The sequence below is a fragment of the Manis javanica genome, chromosome 8 (genome assembly GCF_040802235.1).
Source record: "Manis javanica isolate MJ-LG chromosome 8, MJ_LKY, whole genome shotgun sequence".
Classification (NCBI taxonomy): domain Eukaryota; kingdom Metazoa; phylum Chordata; class Mammalia; order Pholidota; family Manidae; genus Manis; species Manis javanica.
In genome coordinates, this window is record NC_133163.1 from 33,113,723 (window position 1) to 33,133,086 (window position 19,364).

Sequence of the window (19,364 nt, forward strand, 5' to 3'; positions counted from 1 at the left end):
CTAATATTTTGAAAACAAATAATGCCTTCTTACACCCATAGGTTAATGTTACTGCAAATATTAAGAAGCAGAATTGCTGGAAAGAATTGGCTTCACCATTTCTTTCACTTATACCAGCAGTATATAAAAATATCTGTTTCCTCAGGATCACAGATTCCAAAAGACATATGGACCCCTATGTTTATCCCAGCAGTATTTACAACAGCCAAGATACGGAAGCATCCTAAGTGTCCATCAGTAGATGAATGGATAAAGAAGATGTGGGACATATACACAATGGAATATTTATTCAGCCATAAAAAGAAAACAAATCCTACCATTGCAACAACATGGATGGAGCTAGAGGGTATTATGCTCAGTGAAATAAGCCAGGTGGAGAGAGACAAGTACCAAATGATTTCACTCATATGTGGAGTATAAGAACAAAGGAAAACTGAAGGAACAAAACAGCAGTAGAGTCACAGAACCCAAGAATGGACTAGCGGTTACCAAAGGAAAAGGGACTGGGGGGGTGTGGGTGGGGAGGGAGGGATAAGAGGATTAAGGGGCATTATGATTAGCACACATAATATAGGGGGGCACAGGGAAGGCAGTATAGCACAGAGAAGACAAGTAGTGACTCTATAACCTCTTAACTATGCTGATGGACAGTGACTGTAATGGGGTATGTCCTGGGGACTTGATAATAGGGGGGAATGTAGTAACCACAAAGTCACTCATGTGAAACCTGGGCATAAGATTGTATATCAATGATACCTTAATTTTTTTAAAAAAAATCTGTTTCCTAGCCTTTTGTCAATATTCGCTAAGCTAATTTTTGACTATCTTGACTGCTGAAAAATGACATGATGGCATTTTGTTTGATTTTGCATTTCCCTGATCACTTCTAAGACATGCTGGCCATTTTGTTTCTTCTGTGAATTTCCTGTTTATATCTTTTGCAAAGTGTGCTGTTGGGTACTATGTCTTGTTCTTATTGAGAAGTAAAAGTTCTTAGATAGTATGGGTCCTACTCCTTTGTCTGATATGTATGCAGTGGGAGCAGAAACTGCGGTGTGCCAACCAGATCCCCCACTTTGGAGGTGAAGCGCCCACACCCCCAGACGCTAGGGTGTAGGTAGTTGACAGCTCTCAGCTGTGTCCCCCTGTAGAGTTTGTCCTTGCTATAAAGAGCTGTCTCACCCACAACATGCCCCCCTTGCTGGAAGCTGCCCACATCCCACCTCTAGTCAGTGTTGTTAAGTGAGAATAACAGTATTGTGTTTTTATTAAAAGGAAACAATTGAAGTTTTTATTTAGATATGCACATCAAAGTATTTATGGGTGAATGTATGAAGTCTGGAAGGTGCTTTAAAATATAACACCACACCCCTCAAAAAAATGACCTGGGGGCAATAGATGAAAGAAGATCGACAAAATGTTAGCAATGTTGAAGCTGGATAAAGGGCAGGGTACATGGGGATTCATAATTATATTTGCTCTGCCTCTGTCTTTTTGAAAATTTCCATTAATAAAAAGGTTTTGTGTTTTTTTAAGTCTGCTTGCTATGGAAGGAAAGGCCATTTTTGTCCCTGGATGCCCTTTGGATGCTTTAGGACTGGAACCAATAACATGACTTCTCAGATCATTGGGCTGGAAGATTAGGCACATGTTCCTGTCTCTTCCTGGTGACCTTCAGCATTTGAGGCAGGAAGCAGGTCACAAGGGCACAGTATAGGAGAGCAGGGAGGCCAGAAGAGGGAACAGCAATGACGTTAGGGAGAAAGTTTATCAGAGCTTGATTTTTCTGCATCTATGTATCAGATTAAACAAAGTCCTATACTACTGCTGGACTTCATAGTGGGGCTCAGGATATGTGTAATATTTTTTTTGGTATCGTTAATCTACAATTACATGAAAAACATTATGTTTACTAGGCTCCCCCCTTCACCAAGTCCCCCCCACATACCCCTTCACAGTCACTGTCCATCATCATAGTAAGATGCTGTAAAATCACTACTTATCTTCTCTGTGTTGCACAGCCCTCCCCATGCCCCCCACCAAAACTATACATGCTAATCATAATGCCCCCTTTCTTTTTCCCTGCCCTTATCCCTCCATTCCCACACATCCTCCCCAGTCCCTTTCCCTTTGGTAACTGTCCATTCTTGGGTTCTGTGATTCTGCTGCTGTTTTGTTCCTTCAGTTTTCCTTTGTTCTTATACTCCACATATGAGTGAAATCATTTGGTACTTGTCTCTCTCCACCTGGCTTATTTCACTGAGCATAATACCCCCTAGCTCCATCCATGTTGTTGCAAATGGTATGATCTGTTTTTTTGTTATGGCTGAGTAATATTCCATTGTGTATATGTATCACTTCTTCTTTATCCATTCATCTACTGATGGACATTTAGGTTGCTTCCATATCTTGGCTATTGTAAATAGTGCAGCAATAAACATAGGGGTGCATCTGTCTTTTTCAAAATGGAGTGCTGCATTCTTAGGGTAAATTCCTAGGAGTGGAATTCCTGGGTCAAATGGTATTTCTATTTTGAGCATTTTGAGGAACCTCCATACTGCTTTCCACAATGGTTGAACTAATTTACATTCCCACCAGCAGTGTAGGAGGGTTCCCCTTTCTCCACAACCTCGCCAACATTTGTTGTTGTTTGTCTTTTCGATGATGGCAATCCTTACTGGTGTGAGGTGATATCTCATTGTGGTTTTAATTTGCATTGCTCTGATGACAAGCGATGTGGGGTATCTTTTCATGTGTCTGTTGGCCATCTGAATTTCTTCTTTAGAGAACTGTCTGTTCAGCTCCTCTGCCCATTTTTTAATTGGATTATTTGCTTTTTGTTTGTTTATGTATGTGAGCTCTTTATATATTTTGGATGTCAACCCTTTATCGGATCTGTCATTTATGAATATATTCTCCCATACTGTAGGATACCTTTTTGTTCTATTGATGGTGTCCTTTGCTGTACAGAAGCTTTTTAGCTTGATATAGTCCCACTTGTTCATTTTTGCTTTTGTTTCCCTTGCCCAGGGAGATATGTTCATGAAGAGGTCACTCATGTTTATGTCTATGAGATTTTTGCCTATGTTTTTTCCTAAGAGTTTTATGGTTTCATGACTTACATTCAGGTCTTTGATCTATTTCTAATTTACTTTTGTGTGGGGGGTTAGACAGTGATCCAGTTTCATTCTCTTACATGTAGCTGTCCAGTTTTGCCAGCACCATCTGTTGAAGAGACTGTCATTTCCCCATTGTATGTCCATGGCTCCTTTATCGAATATTAGTTGACCATATATGTTTGGGTTAATGTTTGGAGTCTCTATTCTGTTCCACTTGTCTGTGGGTCTGTTCTTGTGTCAGTACCAAATTGTCTTGATTACTGTGGCTTTGTAGTAGAGCTTGAAGTTGGGGAGCGAGATCTCTCTCCCCCACTTTATTCTTCCTTCTCAGGATTGCTTTGGCTGTTCGGGGTCTTTGGTGGTTCCATATGAATTTTGAATTATTTGTTCCAGTTCATTGAAGAGTGCTGTTGGTAATTTGATAGGGATTGCATCGAATCTGTATATTGCTTTGGGCAGGATGGCCATTTTGACGATATTAATTCTTCCTAGCCAGGAGCATGGGATGAGTTTCCATTTGTTAGTGTCCTCTTTAATTTCTCTTAAGAGTGTCTTGTAGTTTTCAGGGTATAGGTCTTTCACTTACTTGGTTAACTTCATTCCTAGGTATTTTATTCTTTTTTATGCTATTGTGAATGGAATTGTTTTCCTGATTTCTCTTTCTGTTAGTTCATTGTTAGTGTATAGGAAAGCCACAGATTTCTGTGTGTTAATTTTGTATCCTGCAACTTTGCTGAATTCCTATATTAGTTCTAGTAGTTTTGAAGTTAGAGTCTTTAGGGTTTTTTATGTACAATATCATGTCATCTGCAAATAGTGACAGTTTGACTTCTTCTATACCAACCTGGATTCCTTGTATTTCTTTGTTTTGTCTGATTGCTGTGGCTAGGACCTCCAGTACCACGTTGAATAACAGTGGGGAGAGTGGGCATCCCTGTCTTGTTCCCGATCTCAGAGGAAAAGCTTTCAGCCTCTCGCTGTTCTGTATGATGTTAGCTGTGGGTTTATCATATATGGCCTTTATTATGTTGAGGTACTTGCCCTCTATACCCATTTTGTTGAGAATTTTTATCATGAATGGATGTTGAATTTTGTAGAATGCTTTTTCAGCATCTATGGAGATGATCATGTGGTTTTTGTCCTTCTTTTTGTTAATGTGGTGGATGATGTTGATGGATTTTCAAATGTTGTACCATCCTTGCATCCCTGGGATGAATCCCATTTGGTCATGGTGTATAATCCTTTTGATGTATTTTTGAATTTGATTTGCTAATATTTTGTTGAGTATTTTTGCATCTATGTTCATCAGGGATATTGCTCTGTAGTTTTCATTTTTGGTGGAGTCTTTGCCTGGTTTTGCTATTAGGGTGATGTTGGCTTCATACAATGAGTTTGGGAGTATTCCCTCCTCTTCTATTTTTTGGAAAACTTTAAGGAGAATGGGTATTATGTCTTCTCTGTGTGTCTGATGAAATTCCGAGGTAAATCCATCTGGCCCGGGGGTTTTGTTCTTTGGTAGTTTTTTGATTACCACTTCAATTTCGTTGCTGGTAGTTGGTCTGTTTAGATTTTCTGTTTCTTTCTGGGTCAGTCTTGGAAGGTTGTATTTTTCTAGGAAGTTGTCCATTTCTCTTAGGTTTTCCAGCTTGTTAGCATATACGTTTTCATAGTATTCTCTAATAATTCTTTGTATTTCTGTGGGATTCATTGTGATTTTTCCGTTCTCTTTTCTGATTCTGTTGACGTGTGTTGACTCTCTTTTTCTCTTAATAAGTCTGGCTAGAGGCTTATCAATTTTGTTCATTTTCTTGAAGAACCAGCTCTTGGTTTCATTGATTTTTTCTATTGTTTTATTCTTCTCAATTTTATTTATTTCTTCTCTGATCTTTACTATGTCCCTCCTTCTGCTGACCTTAGACCTCATTTGTTCTTCTTTTTCCAATTTTGATAATTGTGTCATTAGACTATTCATTTGGGATTGTTCTTCGTTCTTTAAATATGCCTGGATTGCTATATACTTTCCTCTTAAGACTGCTTTCGCTGCGTCCCACAGACATTGGGGCCTTGTGTTGTTGTTGTCATTTCTTTCCATATATTGCTGGATCTCCATTTTAATTTGGTCATAGATCCATTGATTATTTAGGAGGATGTTGTTAAGCCTCCATGTGTTTGTGAGCCTTTTTGCTTTCTTTGTACAATTTATTTCTAGTTTTATACCTTTGTGGTCGGAAAAGTTGGTTGGTAGAATTTCAATCTTTTGGAATTTACTGAGGCTCTTTTTGTGGCCTAGTATGTGGTCTATTCTGGAGAACGTTCCATGTGCACTTGAGAAGAATGTGTATCCTGTTGCTTTTGGATGTAGAGTTCTATAGATGTCTATTAGGTCCATCTGTTCCAGTGTGTTGTTCAGTGCCTCTGTGTCCTTACTTATTTTCTGTCTGGTGGATCTATCCTTTGGGGTGAGTGGTGTGTTAAAGTCTCCCAAAATGAATGCATTACATTCTATTTCCTCCTTTAATTCTGTTAGTATTTGTTTCACATATGTTGGTGCTCCTGTATTGGGTGCATATATGTTTATAATGCTTATATTCTCTTGTTGGACTGAGCCCTTTATCATTATGTAGTGTCCTTCTTTATCTCTTGTTACTTTCTTTATTTTGAAGTCTATTTTGTCTGATACTAGTATTGCAACACCTGCTTTTTTCTCCCTGTTGTTTGCATGAAATATCTTTCTCCATCCCTTGACTTTTAGTCTGTGCATGTCTTTGGGTTTGAGGTAAGTCTCTTGTAAGCAGCATATAGATGGGTCTTGCTTTTTTATCCATTCTATTACTCTGTGTCTTTTGATTAGTGCATTCAGTCCTTTACATTTAGGGTGATTATTGAAAGATATGTACTTATTGCCATTGCAGGCCTTAGATTCGTGGTTACCAAAGGTTCAAGGTCAGCTTCTTTACTACCTTACTGTCTAACTTAACTCACTTATTGAGCTATTATAAATACAGTCTGATGATTATTTCCCTCCCTTCTTATTCCACCTCCTCCATTCTTCATATGTTGGATGTTTTGTTCTGTGCTCTTTTTAGGAGTGCTCCCATCTAGAGCAGTCCCTCTAAGATACCCTGTAGAGGTGGTTTGTGGGAGGCAAATTCCCTCAACTTTTGCTTGTCTGGCAATTGTTCAATCCCTCCTTCATATTTAAATGATAATCGTACTGGATACAGTATCCTTGGTTCAAGGCCCTTCTGTTTCATTGCATTAAATATATCATGCCATTCTCTTCTGACCTGTAAGGTTTCTGTTGAGAAGTCTGATGATAGCCTGATGGTTTTTCCTTTGTAGGTGACCTTTTTTCTCTCTCTGGCTGCCTTTAATACTCTGTCCTTGTCCTTGATCTTTGCCATTTTAATTATTATGTGTCTTGGTGTTGTCCTCTTTGGGTCCCGTCTCTCAGGAGTTCTATGTGCCTCCGTAGTCTGAGCAACTATTTGTTCCCCCAGTTTGGGGAAGTTCTCAGCAATTATTTCTTCAAAGACACTTTCTATCCCTTTTTCTCTCTCTTTTTCTTCTGGTACCCCTATCATGCAGATATTGTTCCTTTTGGATTGGTCACACAGTTCTCTTAATATTGTTTCATTCCTGGAGATCCTTTTCTCTCTCTCTGCATCAGCATTTATGCGTTCCTGTTCTCTGGTTTCTATTACAGCAATAGCCTCTTGCATCTTACCCATTCTGTTTATAAATCCTTCCAGAGATTGTTTCATTTCTGTAATCTCCCTCCAGACATCATCCCTTAGCGCTTGTTTATTTCTCTGCAGCTCTGTCAGCATGTTTATGATTTTTATTTTGAATTCTTTTTCAGGGAGACTGGTTAGGTCTGTCTCTGCAGATCCCCTCTCAGATGTTGTCTGAACTATTTTGGACTGGACTAAATTTTTTTGCCTTTTTGTGGTGGTAGTGGTGGCTGTAGGCAGGTTGCAGGTGTGTCAGCTGGGAGAAGAAAGTCCTTTCCTGCTTGCTGGATGCCTTGCCCTTCTCCGCTGCCTGTGTCAGTTACCCACACTCCTGGAGCAGGCACTGGGTTAGTCCCCTAAGCTGCTGTGGGCGGGGTCTCCATCAGAGCAGCGCAGAGCCCTGCGGGAGTGGCAGGCATGCCAGATGCGCTCCTCTGCAATAGCGGCACCCCTGCTGGGCAGCTGTGTACCAACAGTGGCCTTTGGGTCTGGCCCAGGCGGCTGTGCGTCAGGCTGGGATTCCGGTCGACTGCTGGGAGTGCGGCTGCTCCCTCTGGCACCACTGCAGGTGTGCGCGGGCCTCTCCCATGCCCCTCTGGTGCTGCCACCACTGGCACGCACGGGCCACTCCCCGGCCATTTGGTCGCCGCTGCTGCGGGCTCACACGTACCTCTCCCGGGCTCCTCTGGCGCCACTGCCACTGGCGTGCGCAGGCCGCTTCCGGGCTGTTCGGTCGCCACCACAGCAGGCTCGCACAAGCCACTCCCCATCCCCTCTGGCGCCGCTGGTGCACGCGGGCCGCTCCTGGTCCCCTCCAGCGCCACCGCCCCCGGCGCGCGCTACCACTCTCCCACTACTGGGTCGGTGTATCGGGGTCCGCGCCAGTTGGGGGAATGACTGGCAGGCTTCTTAGTGCCATGAGGGGCTTCATAGCTGCGCTGCCACCCTGGGGGTTAGGGCACCTAGAGTTCCCCGGGATTTCCAGCTGCTGGCTAAGTGTGCTGGGACGACTTCGTCCAGCTATGGGGTCCCTGTCTCTTTAAGACTTGCAAAAAGCACTTGCTTTTCTTTTGTCTCAGGGGCGCCGGTTGCGGGGACCTGCCTGCAGGTTTTGCTTTTCCGTTTCTCTAATAACCAGCCCCCATGCATCTTGTATCTGCGCTGCAGGTGCAGATTTCTAGAGCTGGTTGTTTAGCAGTCCTGGGCTTTCACTCCCTCCCCATTCCGACTCCTTTCTTCCCACCAGGTTCTGGGGTAGGGGAGCGTTCGGGTCCCGCCTGGCAGCGGCTTCTATCTTACCCACGTTGTGTGATGTTGAGTTCTCGCAGATGTAGATGTATCCTGGCTATTGTACTGTATCCACTGGTGTCTATTTTAGGAATAGTTGTATTTATTGTATTTTCATAAATATATATGTTTTTGGGAGGAGATTTCCACTGAACTCACGCCGCCATCTTCCCGTGATCCCAGGATATGTGTAATTTAAGTTACTCCTATTACTTCTTAGATAGTAAAATGTGAGAACTGGGAGAAACTTGAGAAAACACCCAAGTGAACCATATTATTCTGTACCTAGAAGTGATATTATGAGGTTATATATAGGTGGATGGGTAGGATAAGATAGTACTCACTGTACTCACTAAACTAGTGGGCTGGCTTCACAGCCATGTTGCATTTCTTCCTTGCTATCGAGAAAACAAATAAGGCGGTAAGACGAATGTGCAATTTTTATTTTCTCTAAAAACTGAAGGAAACTCTTTTTAAAAAAAGTTTACATGATTATAAATGGTGATGTCCAAACTTATACAATGTTATATGTCACTGAACTAGGAAACTATATCTCAATAAAGTAGGGAGAAAAAGATTTTATTTAAAAAGAAAATGCGAAGGTCCAGTTCCATATAGCAGCTCCTGGATGCTCAGGGGAAGGAACCAAAGCTGGCCAAGGTTAAGCCAAGATTTTCCTGACTCCGACCAGACTCCAGAGTTATAACCAGTATTTCAAAGAGAAAAGAGATCAGTCAAGAGTTTGCATCTGTAGTTCCTGGTAACACAGTATATAACACTGATGCTCCTGTCTCCTTAGCTGAGCTCGCTGGCTAACATTTCTGGTATTGGTGAGGAAACTGACTCAATTTCCCAAGCTCCTCTGCCATCCCCTTCCCAACCTGGCATCCACCTTTTGCCCCAAGAGGGTGCTGACTCTTCAAGACTTGGAGAAGAATGCTCTGTAGATGTGAACATCTCATTCCAAGAGCCATCCTTACAAGACAGTTTCATTTACAAAGGTTTCCAGAAGAGTAGGGAGAATCACAGCTGTGCAAGATTCACAGCAGCAGCCAGCCAGGAGGACAGTCCGTCAGGGTTGGCCTTCTCCTTGGTCACCTTTCATTTTGGCGTGGACCAGGCCTAATAAAGCTGTGGCTCTTCCACCAGCTCTACTCCCACTGGATTTCTAGAAGCTCACAGCTGACATTCCACAAGCGCTTAGCCGTTTCATTATTTCGGGCCCTTGAAGACACCCAGGTCCTCTTGCAGTCACTGGGGAACAGAGAAAGACCATGAACATTCAGGAGTGAAAACTGTCTAGAAAAGTTTATGGCCTCTTTCTCAAGATATACCTCTAAATAAAATATATTGAATGAAAAGAAACCAATTGTATTGAAATGCAGTTTTAAATATTTTAAAAACAAATTTGTGATATAGTACTTTATATCACACTTTTTTATATAATATAGGCTGCTTTATTAACATATTCTATAACAAGAGCTGGCACTAGGTCTAATCACCACCATATTTCAAAATAGTGTGAGCAGAAGTGGGATTCTGAGATATGTGCAACAACTGCAATGTGACAGGAAAATATTGAATTTTACTGGTGGCAAAAGTCAAGGTATGACTTCTACTCTGGTGGCTCGTTGCCTGCATTCATAATCGAAGGAAATGCCCAATTTCAGTTGGAGGTAATGAAATTAAAGATGAAATTATCTTCCCAACCAAGTTCATAGACTCCTTGGATTCTACCCACAGACCCATGTGCCCCATGAACCCCAGACTAAGCACCCCTGTTTCCTTTTGTGTGGGGGAAAGCAGGGGGCTGAGGCTATTTGAATGAGGGGATGGGGGTAGAGCACAGTGTTCATGGTGTTTTTCTTTAAATAGTACTTTTTTTCTAATCATAAAAGTCCTGAACAGTGTTCTCTTCAACAGCTCATATACTAAAATAGGAGCAATAAAGAAAGGATAAAATGGCCCCCCTACAAGGATGACGTGCAAATTCGTGAAGCATTCCATATTAAGAAAAAAAAAAAAAAAGAGAGAGAGAGAAAGGTCTGAACAACACTTGGAAATGTGGTACTGATAAGGAAGAAAAGCCTATTACTTAATTGCAACAACAACCCTTGTTGGCTTTGTTTACATATAAATATATATAGTTTTTCTCTCTTTCTTTTATACAAAACTGCTGTATCTAGTTTGAGGAGGATATCTTCTCTTGTTAAAAGTGTGTATTTTAATATTCGTAAAAGACATATCCAACAAGGGCTTACATCCAAATATATAAAGAACTCACATGCCTTGACACCCAAAAAGCAAATAACCTGATTGAAAAATGGGCAGAGGATATGAACAGACAATTCTCCAAAGAAGAAACTCAGATGGCCAACAGGCATATGAAAAGATGTTCCACATCGATAATCATCAAGGAAATGCAAATTAAAACTACAATGAGATATCACCTCACACCAGTCAGGATGGCCAGCATCAAAAAGGCAAGAAACAACAAATGCTGGTGAGGATGCAGAGAAAGGGGAACCCTCCTACGCTGCTGGTGGGAATGTAAATTAGTTCAGCCATTGTAGAAACCAATATGGAGGTTCCTCAAAAAACTCAAAATAGAAATACCATTTGACCCAGGAATTCCACTCCTAGGAATTTACCCTAAGAATGCAGCATCCCAGTTTGAAAAAGACATATGCACCCCTATGTTTATCGCTGCAGTATTTACAATAGCCAAGAAATGGAAGCAACCTAAGTGTCCATCAGCAGATGAATGGATAAAGAAGATGGGGGTACATATACACAATGGAATATTGTTCAGCCATAAGAAGAAAACAAATCCTACCATTTGCAACAACATGGATGGAGCTAGAGGGTATTATGCTCAATGAAATAAGCCAGTTGGAGAAAGACAAGTACCAAATGATTTCCCTCATTAGTGGAATATAACAACAAATCAAAACTGAAGGAACAAAACAGCAACAGACTCACAGATTCCAGGAAGGGACTAGAGGTTACCAAAGAAAGGGGTGGGGGAGAGGGGAGAAGGGGATTGAGAGGTATTATGATTGGTACACACAGTGTGTCTGGGAGGCAGCATCACGGGGAAGACAGTGTAGCTCAGAGAAGACAAGTAGTGACTCTGTGGTATCTTACTACTCTGATGGACAGTGACTCCAACGGGATATGTCGGGGGAACTTGATAATATGGGTGAATGTAGTAACCACATTGTTTTTCATGTGAAACCTTCATAAGAGTATATCAATGATACCTAAATAGTGCATTTTAATGGTTTAAGTAATAAATATATAATCTTTAAACTTTCTGAAAAATAACAAAGAAATACCTAGAATTAGGTGTTAAAATCCTCCTTCAAAAAAACCCCCCCTTACTCTTCCTCAAACTCTCTGGAAGTAACCACTAAGAGTTTGCTGTGTATCCTTCCAGACTGTTTTCTATGTACTTACAATTAATAATTACATAGTTTTGTATTGCAGAACTCACAATATGTGAGTTCAGTGTTTTTCTCAATATTATATCACCAATATTTCCCATTAATTAAATATTATTTTAAAATATTTGTAGTGGCTGTATATGTATCCCAAATTTAAGGCAGTGATGTTAAACACGCCAACCTTAGTGTACCATTGTCTAATAGAAATATGATGTGAACCACAAATGTGAGCCACATATGTAGTTTTAAATTTTCTAGTAATTTTTAAAGTATATTTTAAAAAGTAAAAAGAAATGGGTGAAATGAATTTCTTAATGTATTTCATTTAACCCAATATAGGCAAGTTATTTCAGCATGTAATCAATATAAAAATATTAATGAGATATTTTACATATTTTTTTATATTGTGTCTTCAAAATCTGGTGCACATTTTACACATGTAGTACATCTAGCTATATTTCAAGTGCTAAATAGCCACATATAGCTAGTGGCAACCATACTAAGCAGCACAGCTCTCAAGCCAGACTGCCTGGCTTTAAATCCCAGGTCTACCATTTACAAGCTTTATGACCTTGAGCAAGCTAGTTATTTATTCTGTTACTCTGTTTCCTCATCTGTAAAATGGAGATAATAATATTATCTACATCTTAGAGTTGTAATGATTATATAAATTAATATATGTAAAACACTTTAAAGTGGGCCACTTTGTAAGAGCTCAAACAACATAAGCTATTTTTATTTATCCATTCTCCTATTGTTGGACAATGAGGTTATTTCCAATGCTTCACTTGATAAATGGTACACCCATGAATAGCCTTGAACAAATGGGACAGAAGAGCAGACTGGACTAGATCAAGTCCTGGAATAAGAAGGAGATTTAATCCTGGCTTTCCTTTATTCCCAAATTCTGATTATCCTTTGAGTTTGTGATAAGACTCAACACTGAAATGTCTATTCTATATTTGAACAGTAAGTGACAATCTTGGCCCCCCTGGGGGACAGAGTTCACACTGAGGAGAGGTGGCCTTACTCTGGTGATGTGTGCTAAGTGAGATTAAAGAATTCATGAAAGTCAGCTTCAAAGATGAGCAAAAGGACCCAGTGGCCCTGCCAATGTTCTTTCTGAGGCATAGCCAAAAGGGACAGTCTTCTCTAACAGCTCTCAGAAAGCTACAAAGCATACTGGGAAATGCAGCACACAGGTATAAAAACAGCCATAGAAGCAACTCTTGCCAGGTTTCTACTGTCATTTCCCTTGGAAAGTAACAGCATTTGGTATGAGGGCTAATCCAGACCTGGATTCCACTATCAAGCACAGACTCAGCCACTCAGGGTGCACAGCCCAGGGAGCCCTAAGCCTCACCAGGCACACAGGTGACAGAGAAGGCCTGCGCTGCCTCCACACACCTGAAGTACTTGCCGCTCAGGGGCTCCAGGTCCTCAGCCAGGGCGCAGTGCAGGCTTGTCTGTGCGCCTTCCCTTGCAGACTTGACAAAGGGGGCGAAGAGCCGCCAGAGCAGGCAGAGCAGGAAGGAGTGCCGGACCAGCTGTGAGTGGACGATGCCTGGGTGCACTGCGTAGGTGGTGACCCCCGTGCCTAGGGCGAGGAGAGCACAGTTAGACCTGGGACACCTTCCAAGCCCAGGTAAACAGCTCGGCTGCAGCAAAATGCACCAGTGAGAAGAAGGGATTCAGGAAATGGAACCCCAGGGCACAGAAGGTACTGGTCCTAGCAGGGTAGAATCTGACTTAACTAACTGATCTTTTCCAGAAAGATCTATAGTCTTCTCAGCCTTCTGTGTTCTTGGTTGGAGGTCCTTCTATTTTAATGTCACCTTTCTTCTGTGGCCTAAGTATTAATAATAGAAACAACAGCCACAGTAGTGGTAGCAATTATTAACAGTGTTATCTTTGGAGTTCCCTTAGGAGTGGCTTGGGGGAAGCAGTGTGGATAACCAGAGATCAGGACCTTGTTTTGAGCTGCATTTGCCAGGCAAAGCATATTTCATGAGGTGTAGATTGAAAGGTGTGAATGGAGATAATGGCATTAATATGCATATGCCCCTAAGGCACCACTCATACCTCCAGTTCTTTTTAGTACTTAGTGTGTGCAAGGGCTGTGCTACATGCTTTACCTACATTATTTCATTTAATTCTCAAGGAGGCCTATGACGCAGGTAGATTTAAGATGCCCAGTTACATCTGAGAGAACTGAGCTCTCATCACAGGAAAGGTTAAGTAAATTGCCCAAAGTCATACCTAGCAGGCTGCAGGGCCAAGATCTGAACTCTGATGTAAAGTAAAGAACGTGGACTCCTGGGCTAGTCTGGATTTGAATCCTGGCTCAGCTAGAAAACTTGCTCAATCAAGGTTCTTAATATTTCTGTGCCTATCTCTTCATTTTTAGAGTGGGGACAAAATAAATGCCTACCTCATAGGAATGTTGTATAAAATGCGCTAAGACATGTATAGTGCATGGTGCATATGAAACTCTCAATTAGGATTGTCATTATTATTTAATAATTACCCTACTTTTTTAGCTTCTGCATTCTGATAGGAAATACTATTGTTCCCAAACTTTAGCTTATTCACTGTAACAGGTAGTCCCCAAGATTTCCAGTTGTCAAAACCAGCACTCAGTGAAAACCCCAGGGGAGCACAGAATTATAGGATTAAGAGCAGCCCCACCTTATTTTGCAACTGAGGGGATGAAGTCAGGGGAAGTTAAAGGGACGTGTCCATATACACACGTGGCTAGAATGTGGTAGAGCCAGAACTTGGACCCAGGGGTCTGAAATCCAACCCAAGTTCCCCAACTCCAGGCAGGGGCAGCTCTGTAGCTCAGCTCAGCATGTGAACCTCAACAAATGGCACACAAAAAGAACAACCTGGATTTAAAGCAGAGTATCGAAATTCCAGTCCTGACTCTTTAATTGCCATATAACCTTGGGCTGGCCATGTCTTTGAACCAAATTGGACCCATAAAATAATTATAATAGCTGTGCTGCCTATGGCAAGAGATTGTTGTGAAAAATCAAGTGAGATAGTAGATATGAGATAAGATGTGACATAAATGTAAGTTAACTTTATAGTTCCTAACTCCGTTCAATTTTAAGCTTCCTGAGGGTAAGAATTCTGTTTTTATTCCACCTCACTCTCCTTAGAAAACAGAGCTATTCTGTCAAACAGAAATATGCATGTTTGACAGCCTGACTTCAGAAGTTTCTGGGAGCCTCTGACCTGGACTGAAGATCCTCCTTTTGCTGTCTCAAACCTGGCCCTTTCTCCAGACTTACCTTGGAGTCTCTTGGCCAGCTCCCGAGTAAAAAGCACATTGGCCAGCTTGCTGTGGCAATAAGCCAAACCAGGGCTGTAGTGCTTTTCACCCTGGAGATCGTGGAAGTGAATCTTGCCAGCATGGTGGACCACCGATGACAGGTTTACCACCCGTGCAGGAGCAGATTCCTTCAGCCGCTCCAGGAGCAAGTGGGTGAGAAGGAAGTGGCCTGCAAGGAGAGCCAGCAAAGGAGACTTAAGAATGGAGTAGCAGCGCAGGCTCAGGGGTGGCAGCTGATGACAGGTGTTCAGCATTAGCTCACTATTTTCTGGGTGTGAACAAATTTTGATGCCATGGGTAACTCAGTGCTAACAGTCAATCAGTCTGTGTTACTGGATTCCTCAATGCAAGGGCCAGAGCTAGACCATCAGGAAGGCTACATAGGCTTAATCTGTTCTTATTTGTACCCCTGCCCTCACCCCAGTCAGGATAGATGCCACCTGCTGGCTGCAGACCCCACTCTGGCCATGATAATACAACTGTGGGTCCAGGTATACTCAGGTACAGTAAAAAAAAAAAAAAAAGGAAAAGTCAGGGAAAACAACATCTGCCTAGGATCAGAGAACATGTTCCATCTCCTTGAATTCTGAACCCCAGCCTCTCTCATACCTCAAGTCCTCAAGGTATGCCTCCTCCAAGAACCAAGCCTTGGCTTGCTTGGCACTTGGCTATAGATGTGACCCCCTCCAGCCAATCACAGGCCCCTGCACTCCCCATACCTGGCCTTTTTTGGCAAGCCTTGTACTACCACAGCTGCATCTAGGAATGATATTATTCTTCCTAGTATATCCCAAGTTTGGGGGTTTCTTAATGGTGTGCATAGGAGGATCTCACTTTGTACTGGTCAGGAGAGGGATAGTAAACAAAAAGCCTCTATGAAGACCACTGGAGGTTCTCAGCACTCGTACAAGGTCATCTCCCTACAGTGAACAAGAGGGTATGTGCCTTGCTTTTCAGCCACTCAAGGAGACTTACCCAGGTGGTTGACTCCCAGATGGGTTTCGAAACCATCAGCTGTCTTGGAGTATGGATACATCATCACTCCTGCATTGTTGATCAGAATATGGAGCTGCTTTTCCTCTATAAAGCAAAACCAAGGAGACCTGTAGCTAGCAAGGAGTCCACTAGCTGCCTGTCACAGCCCTGCATATTTGCTCCAGATTTTTGGACCCATTTCAGTGATAACCAATCACCACTGTCACTGGGTTTCTAATTTTAGTTACTGGAACCCATTCATTCATTCAGCACATGTGTACAGAGTATTGACTCTGGACATAGGGTATGCAATGGTGAAACAGGACAGACATGGTCCCTGTCCCTCAAGGATTTCACAGTTCTTGGTAGAAGCTGGTCATTTTCTAAGATACAGAAGAATTTTGGCAGCAGCACAAATTCACCTAGTGCCTGTGGCCACAGAAGGTTGATTTTCAGGATGGAAAAAGAGAGTAGCATCAGGGCCACACCTCAATGCCCAGGTGCAAGCCCAGACAGGGAGCTGACACCTCCACATTCCCATTTTAGGCAAAAAGATGATAAGGATCCTGCCCAGCTTGTCCACCCTTTTTGCCAGTTCCCAGTCCTGCTGGTTCATGTGGCAGAACCTGCTCAGTCGGCTTGATGATGGTTCTGATCTAAGGGTCAGAGATGGTCCCTGGCGGAGCCCCGCTCCCACACCCAGCTTCCTGCTCTTCCTACCAGAGCCTCACCTGACAGAAAGCTCTCAGCAAAGGCTCGGATGGATCTGGTATCAGATAGGTCTAGTTTCCGTACCAGCACCTGGTGGTTCTTTGTATCAGCTCGGATTTCACTGGCAGCAGATTCCCCCTTCAGTACATCTCGGCAGGCAATGTATACTCGAGCTCCTGGGGCCAAAACAAAAAAGAGGGCAATGGTTCCAGGCCCTAGCTTGAAAAAGAACATGGTAAGTGAGCTTGAGAGTGGTGGACAGAGCATTCTTCCAGCCATTCCTAAGGCAGCGAGCAGCTATTTTGCTACTTCAGGATTCTTTCAAGTAGTACTTCTCACTCTCCTTGCTGTCAGCTTACCCCCAGCCTGGGAACCCTGGTTTTTACACTCTGGCATTTAATGTTGCTTAGAATCTCCTCTTAGAAAAACTGATTTGACCAATATTCTACCCAGACATCATTGTTTTCCTTACTTTATACACTCAGGAAGGAGCAGGGGAGAAGGAGGTTTTCTTAAGACTTCAGAGCAGGCTGATGCCACAGCTGAACTTGAATCCCAGGTTCCTTGAATTCCTGGCCACAAGAAATGTGGGCAGGACAAAAGTGCGGAGAGCCGAAGATGCTGCCCTGCAGAGAGGGCAGCCAAAGGAGAGCCGAAGATGCTGCCCTGCAGAGAGGGCAGCCAAAGAACTTGCCTCTTCGAGCGAGCTCTCTGGCTGTTTCCTTGCCGATGCCCGTGTTGGCCCCAGTGATCACCACTACCTTCCCGGGAAGTTGCACATCTGTTCTACAAACTCCACCAGCAAAGAATTTCCTATAGGCAAGGGAGAAAAAAATTCATGCACTATCCTTCCCAATCCCAGACTGAGATACACAAATTCCATCCAGCCTCAAGGAGGGATTTCTTTAAGTCACTGTCAGGAGCCCCAAAGCAGCTAATCTTCAGGGGACACCATTTTCCAACTGGGCAAGGGAGTCTCCTGCTCATCAGCTCAAGCTGGAAGGTCGCATGTCCAGAACTGCAAATGATCACCTGGGCAAACAGAATAAGTGCTCTTGAGCCAGCACCAATGGAGACTTTCCTTGTTAGATAACAAAGATAATTACTCTTATATGTAGAGGTTCCTGTGGGGTCAGCTTCCTCCTCTGGCCTACATTAAAAAAATACAGACTATGAACGTTCGTGGAATCAGTGGTCTTCAATAAGCATCAACTGATGATCAGCATCTCAAGGGGTCCCATATACAATACAGCTCTTGGCTGGCTCTCCAGTTTTAACAGCTGGCATCTTCAGAGGCTTTCTGCCTACTAGACATTCCATTCTAGCCTTCAGTGCCAGAAAGAAAACCTTCCTTTTACAGACCTTTGTGCAGAGAGCAACCTTTCACATAAAGTTGGCTTAACACATTCCAAAGAGAGGACAGGATTAGGGCAGAATGAACATTTCCTGACGATCATCTGACTGCCAACATCATCTGAGTGCCATGAAACATCTAGGCACTTTCCATAGGGAATTTATTTTACTCCTCTCAACCACTCTGTTATTATCCACATTTTACAGTGAAGAAAACAGGCTCAAAGAAGTTCAAGTCACTTGCTATTGTGGCAAAACTGGAATTTGAACCCAGATTCTATGCCCAGGACCTAGAGCAACACTCAGTCCCTCCTAAGTCCATTTAACCTGCTTTATCATCAGCAAATTAAAAATTGTCCACTCAGAACATACATTTCTTTGACACCTCCAGAGATCCCACAGCAAAAGAGGCATCTTAAACATTAGTGGAGGGCAGTCTAAAAGGGAAGAGAGTTGTTTCTCTCCCAAAATACCTGTACTTAACAGAGTCCCTTGGCAATGACCACCCATGGTAACCCAGCAGGACCACCTTGACTAGGACAGTGAAAAAAGGCAGGCCTTCAGGGAAACCCAAGGGCATAGAGCGATAGAGCCAGGACTCCCACCTAAGTCGTCTGTCGAGCTACTTGATCGAGTCAGCCTCCACTAGCTTCAGAATTCACGTCGGCCCCTCCTCTCCCAGGCCCAGGTGCTTCCTTCTCCGTTTCCACTGTGGTACTATCCACAACTACCTCCCTTTTTCCTGCTTTTCTGTCCTTTCTTGCCCTCAGCCTCCACCCCTTTCTCTTCTTTCAGCACCTGAAAACTCATCTACTTAAAAGCTCGGTAGCTCCCAATTCAGCGCTTTGTAAAACATTGTATGAGTTACTGGCTGGAGACAAACCTGATGGATGGAGCTGTCATGTACAGGAAAGAAAGGAAGGAGGTGAGCAGTACCAATATAACCAGCATCTTTTCAACTTCTTTAGTTGCTTCTGCTTTAGTGAAAACAACCTGAACTCCGACTCAGGCTCGGGCTCCTGGTCTGGCTCCTCCTCTTGGCTGCTTCTCGCGGCTTCTTTCTCCCCTGGCTCCTCTGGCTCCTGGGCACTCAGCGACAGCCGGCTCTAAGCTTAGCCCAGAATCCTATTTAAATCCGAGAACTGTCAGAACACAGCCCGCTGGGAGATGTAGTCCTAGGGGAGGGAGACGGAGGAAGCAGTGGAACTTCACACTTACTGGCAAAGAGAAAAAGAGAAAATAGAGCAAGGGCCCCCTAACTCTCCCACCCTCAATTATTTCTTTTTTCTAGAGACTGTGTTTTCCCAACCTCCTCTACCTCTACTCTTGCAAAATAGAATATTTTTAACTTTAGCAACAGACCCCATGATACTTGAAATACAAGTGTGGTTAAAATAGAAAG

The 19,364-nt window shown here is 42.8% G+C and overlaps 1 protein-coding gene and 1 non-coding gene across 2 annotated transcripts; one reads left to right on the forward strand and one right to left on the reverse strand.

Annotated features, from left to right (window-relative positions):
- Window positions 1–8,566: 8,566 nt before the first annotated feature.
- Window positions 8,567–19,078, reverse strand: RDH12 (retinol dehydrogenase 12). Its single transcript, XM_017681010.3, has 7 exons — window positions 18,846–19,078; window positions 17,304–17,422; window positions 16,630–16,785; window positions 15,899–16,003; window positions 14,883–15,092; window positions 12,994–13,183; window positions 8,567–9,394 (listed from the first exon to the last, which is right to left on the reverse strand). The coding sequence occupies exons 1-7, from the start codon at window positions 18,911–18,913 to the stop codon at window positions 9,292–9,294; spliced, it is 951 nt and encodes a 316-aa protein (XP_017536499.1). The 5' UTR covers window positions 18,914–19,078; the 3' UTR covers window positions 8,567–9,291.
- LOC118970418 (U6 spliceosomal RNA) lies at window positions 10,050–10,153 on the forward strand. The gene has a single exon (XR_005058337.1). It is a non-coding gene; the product is annotated as a U6 spliceosomal RNA (small nuclear RNA).
- Window positions 19,079–19,364: the final 286 nt, after the last annotated feature.